This window comes from Aulostomus chinensis, chromosome 9, assembly GCF_037954235.1.
Source record: "Aulostomus chinensis isolate RoL2024-O1b breed Wild chromosome 9, RoL_Achi_v1.0, whole genome shotgun sequence".
Classification (NCBI taxonomy): Eukaryota; Metazoa; Chordata; class Actinopteri; order Syngnathiformes; family Aulostomidae; genus Aulostomus; species Aulostomus chinensis.
The window spans coordinates 26,696,722-26,716,578 of record NC_141328.1 but is presented as its reverse complement, the minus strand read 5'-3'; the positions used below and the strand labels follow the sequence as shown (position 1 = coordinate 26,716,578).

Below are 19,857 nucleotides of genomic sequence, written 5' to 3'. Positions count from 1 at the left end.
AACTTAACTTCTGTATTTCTGTTTTCTAAATGTGTTTTTTTAATTTTCCCCTCTGTGTTTGAGGGTAGGCGAACCTCAAGTAAAGGCAGGATCACAACAGTGTATTGTAGTGAACAGTCAGACCCTCCCCTCCCCCAGGACCTCCAGCAGGTGTCGCCGCCAGCAGCCTGATATAGCCTCACGCCTGCGTGACAGCAGCATCACAGCGTGACCGTCTGCCTGTCACTCAGGGGCACTGTGTCAACAGGAGCAGGAGGAAGAAGAAGAAGAGAAGTAGAGGAGGAAACCAGCCAGCAACCCTGATGCAGACATGGACCTGCGGTCTGAGCTGCTCAAGTCCATCTGGTATGGTTTCACAGCTCTGGATCTGGAGAAGAGTGGGAAGGTGTCTAAATCTCAGCTCAAGGTGAGTGGAAGATGAGACCTTTAAAAAAGTTCACCCTCTTCTTTTGAGCCTCTCCTGTTAACTCAGTTCATGTGGCGTCGCGTGGGTTTTTATCCGAGGAAGGCAGAAGTATTTCAAGTTGAAATGTCACATTTGAGTTTCAGTAAGTTTGTCTCACCTGGGTTCTGTTTTAAGTCAGGATTTCAGGAAACACACTAATATGACTTATCATCATCATCGTTGTCGTCATCATCAATATTTCCTGTGTGAAACTGTTTTCTCAACGTATCGCCGTCCAACAAGGAACAAAAGTCTTCTCTATATTTCGAGTAAAATGTTTTCAGAGCTGAAAGAGGGCACAATATGCACCTCTGTGTGGCTGGAGCATGAGAGGAACAGTTTGCTGTCAGTCTGTATATGAATGGGAGCCCTGATCTCCAAGCTGTGCTTCCACTGAGCCTCGACGTGCCAGCTTGTAGTGCAAAGGGTCGTCTGACACTGGACCTGGCCAGAGAACAGCCTGTTGAATAGAGTATGTTCACAACATGAGCCCTGTGTCTGTCAAAAGCACATTGTTACAGTGAGAGCAAGGACAAAATGGAAACATGTTGGGGATTGTTGTCTCTTGCCACTGGCTTCAATGCAGCCACTGTATTTGTGTTGATCTCATCGTTATGTCACTCGGTCTTGCTGTGGATCAGACTCTATTCCAGCAGCCTCCATGTTCCTGCGATATGCTGCCTGCCGCTCCTGGCTCTCAGCAGGGCAGCCTCATGACTGGGCTTATCCCCCTCATGCATGCAGCCCGGGTACAGGCACCACCTTCTCAAGTTGCACGGAGAAGTAAACGGCCTGCATATCGTGACCTTGAAACCTACAGATGTTTCAGAGCATTGGAGACAAGTGACAGGATGTGGTTGTGGCTCAACTCTCAACAGACGTGCATCAGATACCTTAACGCTCACGCTCAGAAGAAAATTCATAGCGGTAAAAGTCAAATTCAGGGTTTGTGGAACCAAGTACCCACCGCGTATCGACTGCATGCTGTAACTTTTGTGCTGTTTTTATGTCCTCTGATGTATTTGTCCCTTCAGTTTCACTTTTATCACATTCATTTCAACGTCATACCTCAAATTACTTCTATGTTCCCACTACTGTCTCCTTGACTTTACGTGTACTAACCCGTGTGAAAGTTGCCCAGCAAATGTAATTCAGTTTACTAAGCAAGCTACCGGGTTGTCAAAGGGTTTTTCTTTTACTTGTGTTTGTCATGAGGCGTCGGGTTCTGCATCCGCCACCCACATGTTCTCATCATGCTGACACAGTTGCTTTTTTTTTTTTTTTAGAAAATTACAATAAAGCAGAAATTGTAAACGTGAGTTCCCGAAAGACCGAGTTGAAGTTTCTTCAGTGTGATCATTTAGAACTCTTATAGAGACAACATTACGGACGGAGTAGCCTGCAGAAAAGTGGATTCAATTTAACGTGCATCACCGTACGGTTCGGTTCCAAAGGTGGTTTAGCTCTGCATCTGTCTTCTACAGTGTTTTTGCTTCACTCTTTTAAGCCTCTTAACTGGGAATTTTCAGGTGTTGTCCCACAACCTCTGCACAGTCTTGTGTATCCCTCACGACCCAGTAGCCCTGGAGGAGCACTTCAGGGACGACGATGACGGCCCAGTCTCCAGTCAGGGTTACATGCCTTACCTCAACAAATACATCCTGGATAAGGTACTTTTAACACAGCTCATCATGGCTTTACTATTTCCAGTGGGTGCTGCCACGTATTAATCAAGGTATTTTGGTTTTTCTAGGTTGTAGAAGACTCTTTTAGTAAGGAGGACGTAGATGAGCTCTGTTGGACTCTTACTGCAAAGAAAAACTACCAGCCGGACAGAAGCAGCAGCACAGTTCTGCCTGAGGGGGATGCATTTCGGCTTTGGTGCCTTTTTAATTTTCTGTCTGAGGACAAGTACCCTTTGGTGATGGTCCCTGATGAGGTGGGTTCAGTTAGAGTACATACACAGTACGTAGACATCAAGCAAAACTTCAGCTTCCCTTTCATTCATTACAGTCACAGATCATGGTGCTTAAGACAAGATAAGACATGAGAGATGAGACCTTCGGACAGTTGGAGCAATAGGTGGTAATGGTAGGAATCGATGAACCCAAGTTAAAGGTACTTTGTTCCGTGCCGTGTTGGCACTGTTGGTTCCAAACAAACCAACTCTTAATGCTACTGTAAGCTGTAGGATGTCAATCCTGCAGTTGTCACTCCTCTAATGGACTGTGGTACTGTGCTCCATGAAGGAAAAGATGGTTTGGCTGAAAACAAAAGTGCTATCCAGTGTGTACGCCCCCTCTATTTACGCTGGTTGCAGAAGATTTAAAGTTGATGAAGTGAGACGGAGGAAGACTGGCAGGAGCTGAACCTGCATAATCTTAAAAAAAATAAACAAAAATAGGCAGATATACTTGATGAGATCTTCACCAGCTGGACAAATTGTAACTTTTCAGAATAATTAGACATTAAAAAGCATAGTTAAATACATGAAAAAAATACAGAAAAAGTCTTTCATGATAAAAATGCAGAAATATTCCATGCATTTCATTATGTATTTAACTATTTATTTCTACATTTATCTATTTATTTCAGGATTATACCATTCATGCCTTTTTTAAACATAAATATACACCAGTACATGGAATATATAGATATGATTTGCTATTCAAAACATCATTGAAGTGGAAAAATCTGTGTCTAAATTTAGTCAAAGGGATGTTTTGAGTTATTCAGCTCTGTTGTTGTGTTGAAATCTACACTCAGCGACCCTGAGATATCACTGGACCCTTCACAAACACTGAACACTGACTGAAATCTTTTCTTTTCTTTTCTTGTCTTTTCTGCCATCATGGAACACTGCGCTCTTTTCATGCAGCGGTTAGAACTTGTTTCTCGCTTGCAAACCCTCACCCTGGTTTCCTGTCATGTGTCTTTCACAGCTGCTGCCAAGAGAAAGTCAGAAATCGCAAGGTTTCTGAGTAGTTTGTATAATTCTCAGATTAAGAAAACTTTATCCACTTTTACTATGTGCTGCGCGCACCATCCCCTGCAAAAAAAAAAAATCTGTGAATGTGTAATATGTATATTAGCATACAATTATTAACGTTCGTTTGATTGAGAAGGAAGATGAAGAAAAGCTACGATACATCTACACTAGGGTGTTTAAGTCGCCAGCTATAAACCACAAAAACAATGCAAATTAACCCTAAAAGCACTCGACTAATGTATGTATGTAATAATGAGCTTTGCTGTGCTCTCTCCTCAGGTGGAGTACCTCCTCAAGAAGGTTTGCATGGCGATGAGTATCGAGTTCAACTGTGTGGAATTAGAAGAATTCTTCTCCCATGATTCGGTGCAACAGAGCGGCGTCACTGTTTGGGCTTTTCTGGAGATGATGAACTCAGGAAAGTTGAACAGAGGAATCGATAAAGGCATAATCAGCATGGCCGTAGAGGAAGTATACAGGGAGATAGTTGGTGATGTCCTCAAGGAGGTAGGGTCCTTATCCATCAGTGGAGCGTGTGAGTGTGTGTAAAATTCCTGACAAGCTCTGCTTTGTGTTGTTGACAGTATTTGTGGGTGTTGGTGGGGTCCATGCAGGGTTATCTGTGGAAGAAAGGCCAGCTGAGGAGAAACTGGAAAGAACGCTGGTTCACTTTAAGGCCAAGTAATTTGTCCTACTACACCGGGGAGGACCGCAAGGATTGCCAAGGCAACATAGTTCTGGACGGGAACTGCTGCGTGGAAGTAAGATCACTTTTCAAAGCTAAACACTATAAAGAACTGAGGCTTTTGCCTTTAATAACACATGCTCTTAACAGTTTGTCTCGAAAACGGGAGGGAAAAAAATACACCCTGGAAGTGCATCGTGGCTGAAATAAACTTTTTGGTTTGTACATTCAAGTCAAAAAAAATATGTTGTTGTTTTTAAGCCAGCTACTCTCCCCAGAGGAGCAGCACTGTGCTGAAAAACATCAGTCGGTCACAGGATATTTTCTTCATCTTTAGAGGACGTTTGAGGACAGCAGTCAAAAGAAATAATTTGTTGCAATCGATAAACTATCTGTGGACGTAAGAAAAATATAGGGTGAACCCATGAGCCCCCTAAACACTGCAACTCCAATATATCTTAAACCAACTGGTGCAATTATTTCTCCATGAATCAACAAAAGTGTTGAAGGATCTTTACGGAGACCTCGAGTGACCAGAGAGAGAGAGAAAAACAAATTCCAGGTATTGAAAGAAGCTTTTATTTCTATTTTGAGGCCACGTTCCCTCGATTGAGTCAATTTAGTCAGTTTTATTTTTTAAAAGGTTTTATCTTGTGGCCTCAAAATAACCAAACTGAGGGATCAAGTTATATCTTGTGGTCTACAGGGATTTTTTTTCCTGAATGAACCTTGGGGTTTTTCTTCTCAACACGGCTGATCGAGGACTCCAGAGACACAAGATGAAGATCAACACAAAGCCTTTAAAACCCAAACCAGAATAGCAACTGTAAAAATAATGGCAACAAAAAAAAAGTGATGCACAGCATTTCCAGTCTTGAACCAGTAGCTGTCCATGTTAGTTACACATTTACACATCTTATTGTTCTCCATCCATCCATCCATCCATCGTCATCTTCCGCTTATTCCTACATTAACGGTCGCGGGGGGTGGAGCCTATCCCAGCCTCAACGGGCGAGAGGCGGGGTTCACCCTGGACAGGTCGCCAGTCCATCACAGGGCCAACATAGAGAGACGAACAACCATTCACACTCACATTCATACCTACAGTCAATTTAGAGTATCAATCAGCCTCGTCCCCAAATTGATGTCTTTGGACTGTGGGAGGAAGCTGGAGTACCAGAGAGAACCCACACAGGAACAGGGAGAACATGGAGACTCACACAGAAAGATCCCGTGCCTGAGCCGGGACTCGAACCCGGAACCTTCTTGCTGTGAGGCCACAGTGCTGACCACTGCACCACCGTGCCGCCCCTTATTGTTCTCTTTTCTGATAACATGCAGAACCGTAGAAATGCTACACACACACACACACACACACACACACACACACACAATCCCAGCACATTATTACAACTGGTCAGCATACTCTCAGATCACACCATTATTATTACGTCCGCCACACGATTGACCCGCACTGAATTTGCAGCCCTGCAGAACGCGGAGTGATCCCAGCTGGGTTGTTTTGATGCCTTTTGACATGAGCCGCGAGTCAATTATTAGCCCATCAATGCCACACAGGACAGAGTACAGACCAACAAACAAAAACACTCTGAAACACGAGCTACTCTTTGTCACTGCTCACTCAAAACGTCTTATTTATGTCCTCCTCATCACTTTATGTTGCGTAAAAAAACTGATGGAGGGATGGTGAAGGGATATTTAACATCCAAGTGTTTGTCTCGTTGGAAAGGTGCTGCCTGACCGGGACGGGAAGAGGTGTATGTTTTGTCTGAAAACTTTGTCCAAGAGTTATGAGATGAGCGCGTCAGACACCAAGCAGAGACAAGAATGGACGACAGGTTAGGAGACTCACTGGTATCGATGGATTGATCTGAGTCTGTATGTGGGGGTATAAACGTCATCACCCGTCTGTCTGCAGCCATTCAAACAGCCATCAGGCTGCACGTGGAGGGAAAGAAATCCCTCCACAAAGACTTGAAGCTGAAGCGGCGAGAACAGCGGGAGCAGCGGGAGAAGAGAAGACAAGCTAAGGAGGAGGAGCTGCAGCGGCTGCGGGCCCTGCAGGAGGAACGGGAGCGTAAGCTGGCGGAGCTGGAGCTCCTGAAGGAGGCGCAGAAGCAGGCTCAGGCCCTCCTGGAGCAGGATGAGCAGAGGAGGCGCCAGCAGCATGAGCAGCTTCAGCGGGCCCTGGAGGTTCAGCTGCGAGAGGCTGAGGAGGTGAGTGTTGAGTCAGAGCAGGAGAAAAATCCAGCATCAGTTGGACGTGACGTGGACCGTCTGCTTCCTGCTGTGTCCGAAGGCTCGGGTCAGTATGCAGGCGGAGATGGCTCTGAAGGAGGAGGAAGCAGAGAGGCAGAGGAAGAGGATCCATGAGCTGGAGGAGATGCAGAAGCGTCTGGAGGAGGCGCTGCAGCAGGAGATCAAAGCTAGGCTGGATGAGGAGGCCTTCCGCTACACGCAAGCAGGGTAAAGTAGCAGAGCTGCCGGGATTCACCAGTGAATCAATTTACAAACCAGAGAGCGATAGGTCAGAGAAAGAAGTTAGTGAGATAGTTGAAGTCACTTTGATGCCTCGTCACTGGCGACAGTTACACTTTTTGAACCTCCCGCAGTCCGTTAGTCCCGTTCTTGTTCAGGTGACATCTCAGGAAAGCCTTCATGGAATGTCTTCAGTTGTCCATTGGGACTCGGGGATGAGCTGTAAAGATCATGTTGGTCAAAGGTCAAGGACGCTGTGACACACGTACATTGCAGAGTCCTATAAACGCAATACTTTATTTCTGTTTCAAGCAAAGATGTTTTGGGGTTTTTTTTTGTGCCCTGATTCTCAAATGTGAACACGTAGAAGAACCTGAAGCCGTGACTGTGGATTCTAAATGATTAATCGACAAAACAGAGAGCTCGGTGGGACGTCGCCACCCACAACACAACATGTCGAACGTCATAAAGTGTTGAGCTGCAACTTGAGCAGCTGCAGCTCAGCTGATGTTCAGTGTCTGAAAGCAGTTCGTGTTGCGTTATGTTCCTCAGGAAGTTAAGCGGCCTGCATAGGAAGTTGTTTAACGCTGCCATCAGACAGATCTGCTACGTTGTTGCTGGGTTACAGGTTCCAATTTCTGCTCTGTCTGACGTTCTATCAGGCACTTTTCATCTCCACCTCTTGTAAGATGTGAAGCACGATGTTACTCTTCGCTGTCGACCATAAACTCACTAAGACCCTCGGTTGGTGTCCAGGTTGCTGGCTGAGGAGGAGGAGAAGATGAAGGCCCTGATGAGCTTGCAAGAGGAACAGGAGGAATACATCCTGAAGACACAGAGGGAGAAGCAGGAGCTCAGACAGGAAATGGAGGCCAAGTCCCGAGCCCTGGAGGAGGCGCAGAGGCAGCTGGAGGAGGTCCGCGCAAACCGGCACCGGGTTGACCAAGATGTTGTGGTATGAACCACAGATTTTACTGCTAAACAAGAAAACAATTGTCACAACTGAATTTGACAGAATCAGTAAAGTCTGTCTGGCTCCTCAACTAGCCCACTGGAGCATTTGTTAAACTGTTTTTAAACAGTTAATTAACTTACTACGTCCTGCTAGAGAGCCCTCTGAGACTCGCATCTTTGGCTTTGATCTCTGGGTTCTGATTTTGATATGTGGGGGGGGGGGGGGTCTGGCTTTGTTCTCTCTGATTTATGGACCTTGCTACTCCGTGCGCCGCTCCTCGATCCCTCGCGGTGCCTGTTGTTGGAAAACGTCCCTTTCACTCTCTCTGAATTGGATCTTGGTCTGTCTGCCCCATCTCAGTCACTGCATCTGATCTCTGCTTTGATCGTCTCCCGCTCACATGACGAGAGCCTCAGTCCTTATCCTGCCATTGATCTCAGTCCATCATCTCACCCCATCTAACGGCAGGCCATTTTTAACACGAAGAAACGATATCCTCACCACAATCCCCGCTATCGCTGGCTAACTGTAGTTTATCTTCTGGTTACCTGCAGGGAAGAGAAGTTCTAACAGCTTGCTCTCTCTCTCTCTGACAGGCTGCCCAGAGGAAGCTACGCCAAGCGAGTACCAACGTCAAACACTGGAACGTCCAGATGAACAGACTGATGAGGCCGATCGGACCAGGCGGTACGTGCCACATCCTCGATCTAGACAGTCGCCAACGTGCGTGATGATGTAAACGTGCTGAAAGCTGCCGCGAAACAATTTTATTACATTTGATCCCATTGCGTAAGCATCCACACAATTCAGGGGTATTTTGTGTGTGTGTGTGTGTGTGTGTGTTAATGTTCTTGTTTTGTTTGGGTTTTTTTTGTTTATAGAGAAAAGACCATCGCTGGGAGGCTCCTTTACATCGTTCCAGATCCCAACACAGAGAGATCCCGGCCTGCGCATCAGAAGGAGATCGGGGTCAGAGGATCAGGACGAGGAGAGCAAAGAAAATGTTGACACCAGAGCCGGTTGTGATTTAGAGAAACGCCGCTCTCAGGCCTCCAATGGAGATATGGACATCCCCTAAAAACGTGTGTGGCGGAGCCTGCCTGGTCACTTCCAGTCACTTTGAGGTTTTCCGAGAGGAAGGGCGTGTAAAACTGAACTCATAGTACTACTGTGTTTGTTTGAGGTACTAATGTAACATATTAAAAAGTTGGGATAAACTGCTACTGAAGCTAGGTGTGTGCTACCTGCTTGCTCTGGACACGAACGATACCTCAGTGTGTAAACGAGCACACACACACACACACACACACACACACACACACACACAGAAAGGAAGCTCATTTGTTCAGCTCTACTGATAGCGACAGCTCATTTTATGTATTAGACGTGGTGGTGGTGGAACGTACCATCCTCTGTAACTCTCTGTAAAAAGTTGTTTCAGTTACCTGAGTGTCGTCTGAGCGCCGCTCCTCATAAACAGGGAAGAAAGAAAGAAACTCCTCTGTGTCTGATGCAACATAAAATGGTGAAGTAAATGAATGAACTGCAACCTTGGTGACCAGATCTCTACCTGTACGTCATCGTGTCGGAGCTACGCGTAAATCTGCAGTTACACTGACGCGTTACATGACGAGTCGCCTGAAATTAAGCAACACATAAACGAATCCGCCATGTTGTGACACCGTGACCACAAAAGGAACCGCTGGCGCTCGCAGTGCTGAATCTGCAAGATGCGCGTCTGCTTGCCGCTGGGGTTACGCGCGTCGTGCAGTTTTCAAATGTGCCACCGCACTTGTTTGGATGAAAGCTTCCGCTCGCAGAGGCGAACAGAGACATCTCCTGACAAACCGGCCGCACCACACGTCGCTCTCATGATTGCTGTCAAGCAGAGTCGTTACAGCGAACACCACGACACTCTGGAGGAGTAATCAGTACCTCCACTTTACTTCATATCAATATAGGAGTTGTCTTGGTTCATCAGTTGGTGAGAGTGGACTTAATGTGGCCTATACATGGTTGATTTATCCCCCCCAAAAAATCAACACTCTTGTTTTGTTGTCTTTTTTTTTTTTTTTAGCAATGTTATCAGCAGGGAGTTTTATTTGTGTCTTAATATGTAATCAAACAAAACAATGCCCCCCCCCCTCCCCCGGACTTTGAGATTTGTGGGTAAAACCTTCAACTTTTCTATCGTTTTATAATTTTTTTTTAATTGCAAGTTAAATCAATGTGATTATCTCAAGTCTCCCTACGAACAACATTTTTGTCTGTCGTTCAAAACGGTTCGCTTCCCCGCGTCTGTACCTTTGTATCTTTATTTCGCAATCGAACAAAACAGGTTTTTATTTATTGTAAAAATTTCAAAATTGCAATCATAAATATATTTGTGGGGCGGGGGGGGGGCATTTTAAACACACAAATCAAGTTAAGATGATGTGAAAGTTTTGTGTGCAGGTTTGCAAGATGACATCTACTTCCTGACTCTTGGTTTCATGCCATCACCTGGACAGAAGCTGGGTTTAGACCGCCAATCCTACGGCATTTTTCTAACCATTGACATGAGGACAAACAAAAGAAAACACTTAAGCACAGAGAACAAAAAACAACAACTCAGATTGGAGTTTTATAATATTTTGTTTCACTTTGGTAACACAGCAAAGTCCAAACTCTAAAACTCTAAACCTAGAATTTGGCACAAGGCCTCATGATTGGGTCGTGAAGGATAAACCGGTCATAGTGATTCATTCAGTCTGTGGGTGTGTGTGCATACTCACCGGGGAGAGAGAGAGAGAGAGCGAGAGTGTGTGTGTGTGTGTGGGGGGGGGGGGGGGGGGGCAGGTTCCATTTAGCTACTTAATAAAGTTCCAGGAATAAATGTCATCACCGCGGTGAGCATGCAGGGACAGCGCTCGTAGGCGTTCCCGAGAAAGCGTTTTTTGCGGGTTTGTTGTTGTGTGGGGGCGCTGTGTGTCCTGGCATGTGACGAGAGAGGGAGAGAGAGAGAGAGAGAGAGCGAGAGAGAGCGAGAGAGCGATGGGGGAGCGAAGCAAAGCAAAGCAAAGCAGGGAACAACAAGGAGACAGTCGTGGAGCGATTATCAGTTTGTCACGCTAATCTGCTTGCGATACGGTAGCCAGCACCAAATGTGTCCGGACAGTTTTTGGTTTTGTTTTGTTTTTTTGTTGTTGTTGTTTTTTTCTTTTCTCTTTTCACCCTCTTCTTTTGGCTCGGTTGCACCACGAAGGCCTTGAATCAATCTGGAGTTTGTGTTAGCGGTCTTGACGTTAGCTCCCGCTGCTAGCTAACTCCTGGCCGCTGACTTCTAACAACTTGTCAACAGCCGATCGATCCCGGACGAGGAGTCGGGATTGTTTTCGCCTCCGGCGCGCGCGCGCGCGCGTGTGTGTGTGTGTGTGTGTGTGTGTGTCCGCCACCTACTCGTGTCGTGAAAGTCCAGTGAGCCAGTAGCACGATTGGGAAGAGGTAAGCTAACTTGGCAAGGCAGTTGTAACGTTATTTAAAGGCACACATCGGAATGTGGGTCAGCCACGCTAACAGCTAGTGTAGTAGCGTTACCCAGTCAACATTCAAGGTTAGCTAACTAGCTACGTTAGCTAGCCTTGCCGCCGATACTCCTCGACGGCCTACTGACAGGCATATATCCGAACTTATTATTTAGTCTGATGGTGGTTTTTTTATTGTTATGTTTTTCTAACTGCAGGCGAAAACTTTCACGGGGTCTTTAACTAAAGTGCCCTTTAATTTCTCAATTCTGGTGTCCAGTTACCATCCTGTCAGTGCATCAGGGAAAAAAAAGAGAGATGTTAGCAAATACTTTCCAGAACCAGTGTGACAGGTTGTGTACTGAACGAAAGGTCCGGCCTGCGATTCCTTTAGGAAAACAAAAAGGCTTTGGCTTTATTTGTTGTCGGTGCTTATGAGTAAATTAATCTAAATTCAGCAGCACGTCACATACATAGACGGATTAATTCACTAGGGGGGCCTCGGGGCAAAAATGTAACCCCCATCCCTAAAGCCCACCCCCTGCCTCCTCCACCCCCACCTGCGATCAACACAGTTCAGTGTGTACATAGTGCATGCACCCTGTCCCCTTGTAGCACCCACCAAGTACACAATGCACCCTACCATGAAACTGAGGCAAACAATAATACAGATGTCTCCAGGCTCCAGTAGAGACAAAGTTTACTTTTTAAGATAGCGGGGAACAGAGTGAAATGGCGAGGATACGTCCATGTGAAACCTAAAGCTGCGATTGCTTTGGGAACTCTTTGGTGTTTGTTTAGTGTAATGATACAAATACCGCCTAAACCCAGACTAGGAGTGGAGGTGAATACGACTCGACTGAGCACGACCAGTGGAGTTTTTCAAGCGTGAATTTGTATTTCTTAGAAAAATAAATAAATAAATTGAAAATTATTTGGAAAGGAAGAGGGGGGGGGGATGTTAGATAACCAGTTCTTTATAATTGTGTGTGGTGAGTGTTTGTGGATCACCTGTTTGTGCTGACAGGAAGCCATTAGGCAATAGCATTGGAGAGACCGGGCAAGAAATGATCTGCTGAGGCAGTTCTGCTGGTTTAATATTCCCCTTTCAGCCTACAATCTGGGAAGAAATCCATCTCCACTTCTATATGATCACAAATCATTGTTCTACCTCAGCATTTGCAAATGCCCTGGTCATCCCCAGTCTAGACCTGGGGCCTGTACTAGGAAGTAGGATTAGAGGGGTTAACAGAAACCCTCAGGGTCAGCACAGGGGGTTTTCTGTACTCAGAAGGTGATTCACTTTTCAGTGCAGTATATCGCCATGGTAACTTATTCTGCAGAACTAACCTGCTCCAGTGAACAGTGAGAGAAGAGGTCAAAGCATAAGGAAGCGGTCACATAGTGACTAATCACGCTAGCTTTGCTGGTGGATCCGGCTGATCTCGGTGCGCTGAGATGATATTAATCAGATCTGCTGAGCCTCAGTGAGGGAACAGTGTCATCGACGTGCTTGTTCATTTATGCACTCACACATTCATCTTTTCCTTTGCAAGCTTTTTCTTCCTGACTTCTGCTGCTGCAACTGTGTTACTTCTTTGCTGCACTTCGGATTTATATTCCTTACATTTGTGGATTGTATTTTGCTCCTCTTGTTTGAAATATGCGTTCTTTAGCCCCCTAGAGCCGAGTTGTTTTTATGTAAAAACACACAAAAAAGTTGAGAAATCTTTTTTTTTTTTTTTTTTAAAGGATGAATGCTTTATGGTTGTGATGAGGAATTTATGCAAGTCAGCCACCCTTATTGATGAGAGGTTTCAAGTCCAAGTGCTGCATTCGGGGTTCGGGTTGCCTTGTGGGTAATCCCACATGGCTACGGCACGTCTGTGTACCATGTCATAAGAGTATTATTTGAGGGGACATTGGGCGGCATCCTAAACACACCCAGTATGGAGCGACTGGACAACTACATAAACAGACTGTTTTGTGAACGTGTTAATTCCAGTGAAGACTCCCAGACTACAGCCTGAACTTGTTTCATTGTCTGACAGGTTTACCCTGAAGTGTAGACATCACAATATGCTAGCATGTGATTATGTGTGGAAGACTTAGCAACCAGTCACTGGTGATCTAACTGGTGTTCTGTCTCTGCTGCTCTAATCCACATGTTCAGAATACATTTTTGGTTTACGTTTGCTCTGCTTTTAATTTCTGAACAGTGGAACTACGATGGCAACGTGACAGGAGGGGGGCCGCTGAGTCAGCTTCAACAGGAAGCATGGAAGGGTTTCAACAAAGTGCCACAGAGCAGCATGGCAGGTTAAATGGCTACTCCGAGCACATGCCCCCCCAGGACACAGCTGATGTTAGGTGGACTGCACCAGAGGGAGAATCTGGAGGTTCAGACAGCTGTGGGAGCACAAGCATGTCAAAGCTAACAGACCTGCAGGACTTGAAAGGCAGTGAAATTAAGGATGAGGAGGATAAAGCGGAAACACCTGCCTCTAAAAACCTGAAAGGGGACCAGAATAAAAAAGAGAAAGAAAGTCCGGATCAGGAAAAGGATCACAACAGTCTCAACAGCAGTGCAGCATCTAGCTACACAGGTGACCCTTCACTTTCAAAATCTTGCGACATCTTGTTTGGAACACGAAGATGCAACATGCGTTGAACCTATGTTTTGTCTCTTTACGTGCAGACCTTTCCCAAACCTCATCACGCTCGCTGTCCGAGCAGCTGCGTCTCGGCCGAGAAGACAGCACAGGGGCTGGGATCAGCGTGGAGTGTAAGGTCTGTGGGGACAAGGCCTCAGGCTTCCACTACGGCGTGCATGCCTGTGAGGGTTGCAAGGTAAATGCAGCTTCTCGATCACAGTTGAATCTCAAACAGTAACCAGCGGTTTTGTGATCGCCAGCAGAAGTTGACATACTGGTTTTGTTGTTGTTGTTTTTTTTTTCTTTACTCAGGGGTTTTTCCGGCGAACCGTGCGGATGAAACTGGAGTACGAGCGCTGTGAGCGTTCATGCAAAATTCAGAAGAAGAATCGTAACAAGTGCCAATATTGTCGCTTCCAGAAGTGCCTGTCTTTGGGAATGTCCCATGATGGTGAGGGGGGAAATGTATTTTTTTTTAAAAACAACCATGACACATTAGGAAATTATATTTTAAATGATTTGGATGCAAGCTAATTTACTATCGATTGCACAAGAGGGAAAAACTGATTTATAGAGTTATTGCATAGGGTGGAACCAAAAGGAAATAAATATGCTGAGAAGAGATGTCAGGATGTAATCGAGGTCAAACAAGCGTCGCTGGTGTTGTAGGTGGCGAATGAGGCAGCAGTGGAGTAGAACTGTGCTGCTGTTCAGAAGAGTTGTGTCGTGGCAGCGGTAGGTTGCTGGAGGAGCTGCTGTACAGGAGGTGCAGAGCTGTGGTTCAAGATGGTGAACTCAGCCAACGCCCTTCTCCACAGCACCAGGTGGCCATCTTGTACCCTTTTCACACTGAAAAACGTGTGTCAACACGGGTTTTTGGACCCGCGTTTGCTCGGCATTAGGGCGCATTCAAGCTTTCAGAAGACCCGGGTGTGAAATGATGACGTCATTGCGCTGATAACGTCATCATTTCACATAAACACGTGCTGGAACACTGAGAGGTAAACAAACGACAACTTGGACGTCACCGAGTCAAACATTAGCGTTAGCATTGTCGTGTGCGTGCATTGCAATGTTGTCTCTTTTGCAAAGCATACAAACTCGGCACAGATTGGAAAATGTCCAAGCGCTAATGCAGCGAAAGAGGATGGAGTTTTTGGCTCATCTGGAAGGGAACTGAAGAAGCAACAGGTGAAGCCTGACAGGCGGCACAGTGACAAAATCAGGATGCGACAGGAAGGTCGCGTGAAACCTGAGACAACACGAGTTGCCTTTTTCACACTGCAGGTGAGCCGAGCCGAGTTACTTAACACCCGGATCGCTCGGGGAGTCGGTCGACGCGGGTCGAAATGCTGAGTTGACCCTTTCAGAGTACCCAAAAACCCGTGTAGACCCACGTTTTTGGTGCAGTGTGAAAAGGGCACTAATGAGTCTTTCTAGCCCTCTTCGGCTGAGCACGAGGTAGAAGATTGACCTCAGTGTCCCCAGCAGGTGGAGACAACTGTTGCACTTGTCGTGGTGTCGTTTGACCTGTCCAGGTTATTTTTGAGGTGAATACTCAGGTATTTGAGGGCTTGTATTGTCTCCAGATGCTCCCTGGCACAGTTGTGGGCATCATCATATGAAAGTCTGTTGTCATGTCGCATGTCTAGCTGGCATTTTTGAAGGTGATTGAGTTCACGCCTGCTGATGAAGTTCCTCCCTGTTGTCCTGTTTGTTCCCTCATGATATGCATCCAGCAGTAGTTGTGTCCTCAGAGGTCTCGTGAGGGTTTGTCGCCTGTATTATGAGCTCTGATGTATTCGGTGTGAACAGGAAAGAAAGCACCACATCAGACACTCACTGCTAATACGGGAGTCAGTGGTCCATGCAGTCACATGGCTGTCGACCGCAATGCACTTGAACTTTCCTCTGGGCAGTGATGGCCGTGGTGTGTAGGAGGCACTAAAAAACTCAACCCAGGCCTGTGAGAGGGGTCGGTGCTGTCGGTAGACGTCTGCGTCCTCCACCCCAGGAACCGAGCTGATAGGGAATCATTCACTGACGAGGTTTGGGGTTAGAAGATTTGCGTTGAGCTGAAGTAAGAAATCTGCTATTCAAATCCTTTCTAATCTCCTTTAGAAGCCTTTTTACACAGTTTTCTGTTGGTGGGGTGAATGAAAGTGATTTTCAAGCAAAGAATGTGGCCATTTGCAATTGATTTGCATTCAAATTGCTTATACAGATCAATACATCAGTGTCTCCTGTTAGTTGATGTTAGTTCTTGTGTTTCTTAGCTGGAGGAAGGATTCAACAACCTTCTGGTTTTTCCTCAAACTTGTCTGAGACAAAACCAGAACCCAGCTGGGGTCCCAATATCTGGAATAAACACTCAGAATAAAATCAGCTTGTGTGTGTGTTTGCTCAGCGATCCGTTATGGACGTATGCCTGAGGCGGAGAGGAAGAAGCTGGTGGCGGGCCTGCTTGCGGAGGAACTGACCCTCAGCAAACCAGGTGGCTCAGACCTGAAAACCTTGGCCAAACAAGTCAACACAGCCTACCTGAAGAACCTGAGTATGACCAAGAAGAGAGCCCGCAGCATCCTGACGGGCAAAACCAGCAGCACCTCGGTACACTGCAGCCTTAGAACAAGTCGTCAGAGCTTGTAGTTCAGTTTTATTCTTGTATCATAAGCAAGTACATAACTTTTTATACATTTTTCATACATTTTTAGATGTTCTAGTCTTACATCATACCAGAAGGAGTCTAGCCTTTAAAGTTTCCTTCATGGTTGTTGGTTTCCTGTCCTCCCTTTAGCCCTTTGTGATCTATGACGTTGACACACTCTGGAAGGCAGAAAGTGGTTTGGTGTGGAGCCAGTTACTCCCCGGTGCTCCTCTGACCAAGGAGATCGGGGTGCATGTGTTCTACCGCTGCCAGTGCACGACAGTGGAGACGGTGCGGGAGCTCACTGAGTTTGCCAAGAGCATTCCAGGGTTTGTGGACCTCTACCTTAATGACCAGGTAACTCACTGCCCCCCCCCCCCCCCCCGAATGTGATGTATAGCTCTGTGGGGAAAACAATTCACGCTCGATGCCTGCGTGCTTCTTGCAGGTGACGTTGCTGAAATATGGCGTTCATGAAGCTATTTTCGCCATGCTGCCATCTCTGATGAACAAAGATGGGCTGTTGGTGGCCAACGGTAAAGGCTTTGTGACCAGGGAGTTCCTGCGCAGCTTAAGAAAGCCTTTCAGTGAGATCATGGAGCCCAAGTTTGAGTTTGCCGTCAAGTTCAACGCTCTGGAGCTGGATGACAGCGACCTGGCCCTGTTTGTTGCTGCCATTATTCTCTGTGGAGGTGAGACACAAGTGATTTTTTTGTTTTTTTCGTTTTTGACAGTAACGATCAGCTGGCTCACGCTGTACACAGTGGCATCATTACACCCGTTCAGTTTGACAGTGGCTGTGATGCCTTCAGCTTACAGTCTGGCTCTCTTCAGGGTCACCCCTTTGTGTCTCACACCAAACAAGACAACCAGCAGCAAACAGAATACCTGGACAGTCAAACTGACAGCTCTCCAGCCTCTTCAGAAATGCATTGTTTTCACTGTAGTTTTCCTCGCCGTGTTGTCCTTTTCAACGTCTGAGTTCGTTAACTGTCGTGGGACGTACGGACCAGTGACAACGTCACAGACAGTTTGGCACAAATGAAAGCAAACATGCTGGAGTTTATCGATTCCCAACGAGATTCCAACTTCTAAAAGTACATTTTTAGTCAGACCAACATGTTTATATTTAAGAGGAGTTTTAGTCTACCAACTTTCCTCTTTTTTAAACCTTGTGAACGTGCTGCATTTCTGTCGTACTGGGAGTAAACAAACTGTGTCTCCTTGCCTTTCCTAGATCGTCCCGGGTTAATGAACGTGAAGCAGGTGGAGCAGAGTCAGGAGAGCATCCTTCAGGCCCTGGACCTCCACCTGCAAGCAAACCACTCTGACTCTGTCTACCTCTTCCCCAAGCTGTTGCAGAAGATGGCTGACCTCCGTCAGCTGGTTACTGAGAACGCCCAGCTTGTCCAAAAGATCAAAAAGACGGAGTCTGAGACCTCGCTGCACCCTCTACTACAGGAGATCTACAAAGACATGTACTAGTAGACTCCAGCACAGACTGCTCTTAGCAATACTGTTACAGGCTGAACATGCGTTTGTAATAAAACACTGCGTTCAGTAACAACACTGTTCCACACACAGGCATGGATTAATGGATCTTAACATGCAGATGAGGCAAAGTCACATTGTAGGGCTAACACAATCAGCAGTCTCAACATCACATTACCTTCAGCACAATGTGTGTGTGTGTGTGTGTGTGTGAGTGAGTGAGTGAGAATGAGAGAGAGAGAGAGAGATGAGCATCTGGAATCATTTGCTGCGAGTCCAAGTTTCCCACAAAGGTCACGTAACAGTGCGAATGATATGTTTTCTTACTGAAGCTGCTCCTATTTCATCCTAATAGCAGAGCTGACCCCAGAGCAGTGACTAGAGAGAGAGATTCCCCTGGCTTACCTCAGCTGGCCGCTCTGCTGTAAAGGGAAAGCATTTCATGTCATTACATCGGTGACACAGGTGATAGAGAAAAGAGCTGTCAGTTTGTACTGTACGAGAATTTCCTGAAATACCAATGTTTTACTTTTTTTTTGGGGGGGGGGGGGTTGAATGTTCTCAGACTTTTGGTAAAGATGCACAGCTTGTTTTTTGTTTTGTTTTTTTTACATCATCCCCCTCCTCCTTCCCCCCCCTCCTCCTCCTCATCATCATCATCAACGACCTCTTTCTGCGCCGTATGGTTTCTGGAACACAAACTGGGCTGGCTCCAGCAGTGTAGCGCGCGCGCTCAATGCCGCTGTCTGTGCAATACCATTTCCATGTGTCAATAAATGTGGAGATCCGAGTTATGTAGGTTTTGTCTTAAAGCCATCTACCCACGCGGTAACTAATGGACGATGCTGCGCAGTTTCTGAAGCTTGACACTATAAACACGTGACCCACTCAAGTACAAGGGACAACATGGGTTTTTTTTGTTGTTTTGTTTTTTTGTTTTGTTTTTTTGTTTAAACGCAAATTATCATGAACTTTTGTCATTTTAAGTTTTTTTTCTCCCTTAGATTCCTCTTTGTAATTATGTCACTAATTATTTGTAATTGTTGATCATATTTGTAAGGGTAAAACACAAATTATCACTTTTTTTTTTTATATACGTCTGTGTGTGTGTGTGTGTGGGGGGGGGGGGGTATTGTATTACATGAATGCCTGTTTAGGTTGAACCAAATATATTGTCAAGTATAACCACCAACTTTTCTTTGATGAGGAGTTTAGGTTTTACAGCTCAGTGGATCTCAACCGGGAACAAGTAGAACCGGACCTCTCGGGTCTGACAAAATATGCATTTTCTGTCCTCACACACTTTGTTACCACAGTCTTTTTCTTTTCTTTTGTTTTTTTGTTTTTTTGCTTTGTCTTTTTTGGAAGTCTCCCTATCCTGAGGGTCTTTTTTTTTCCAGTATGTTTGCAGCACAAGGGAGAAGTTTGCCTGGCAGGCTTTCTGCCGGACTGTCTTCTAACCGTTGAGCCTTTGTGAAAGATTCTGTTCTGGCCTGAACATTTTTTCCCTTCAGCTTTCTGACAGTAAACCCATCAGGACAAACTTCTCCTTTTGTGCATCTTCGCACAAAAGTCCCCTCTCAGAAGCGACTGGGGTCTTCCTCTGTGGCTCCCGTGTTTTGTCTTCATCCCTATCTACCTCTAATGTATGATCTGTGACGATATTCCACTGTCTCCTCTCTTGCTATTTGTTTGCCTTACTTCCTTCTAGACAGTGCAGATACGGTATCGTTGGTGAATGTGCTGTGTGCCAAGCCAAGGAAGACAGTGTGGATAATTAAAATATATATATGAAAAATATATATATTTAAAATATATAGAAATACACAAAAAAAGAAGAAAAAAACATGATGTAAGCTACCTCAATGCCTGTGTAAGTGATGGATTTGCATATTAACAAAAAAAAAACATGTAATGACTTGAAATAATTTCTCCATCGTAGTCACATGTAACCACCTGCAGACTTAGATACATCTCGCTTATAAAAAC

The 19,857-nt window shown here is 45.7% G+C and overlaps 2 protein-coding genes across 6 annotated transcripts; both read left to right on the top strand.

Moving 5' to 3' along the window:
• Positions 1-213: 213 nt before the first annotated feature.
• On the top strand, positions 214-9,114 carry LOC147256568 (differentially expressed in FDCP 6 homolog). 5 transcript variants are annotated; one of them, XM_086214686.1, is made up of 11 exons: positions 214-406; positions 1,975-2,115; positions 2,199-2,384; positions 3,714-3,941; positions 4,049-4,195; positions 5,870-5,978; positions 6,059-6,357; positions 6,440-6,606; positions 7,375-7,573; positions 8,170-8,260; positions 8,455-9,114. In XM_086214686.1, the coding sequence occupies exons 1-11, from the start codon at positions 311-313 to the stop codon at positions 8,649-8,651; spliced, it is 1,860 nt and encodes a 619-aa protein (XP_086070812.1). In that variant the 5' UTR covers positions 214-310; the 3' UTR covers positions 8,652-9,114. The 5 variants fall into 5 exon arrangements, with proteins under 5 accessions (XP_086070812.1, XP_086070811.1, XP_086070809.1 ...); XM_086214685.1 differs by having other exon boundaries at positions 4,019-4,195; XM_086214683.1 differs by lacking the exon at positions 214-406 and adding an exon at positions 1,157-1,372.
• Positions 9,115-10,533: 1,419 nt separating this feature from the next.
• On the top strand, positions 10,534-19,837 carry ppardb (peroxisome proliferator-activated receptor delta b). Its single transcript, XM_086214687.1, has 8 exons — positions 10,534-11,056; positions 13,296-13,682; positions 13,775-13,926; positions 14,043-14,181; positions 16,138-16,340; positions 16,528-16,734; positions 16,826-17,069; positions 17,615-19,837. Exons 2-8 carry the CDS (start codon positions 13,355-13,357, stop codon positions 17,860-17,862), a joined length of 1,521 nt encoding a protein of 506 aa, XP_086070813.1. The 5' UTR covers positions 10,534-11,056; positions 13,296-13,354; the 3' UTR covers positions 17,863-19,837.
• The last annotated feature ends 20 nt before the right edge of the window (positions 19,838-19,857 follow it).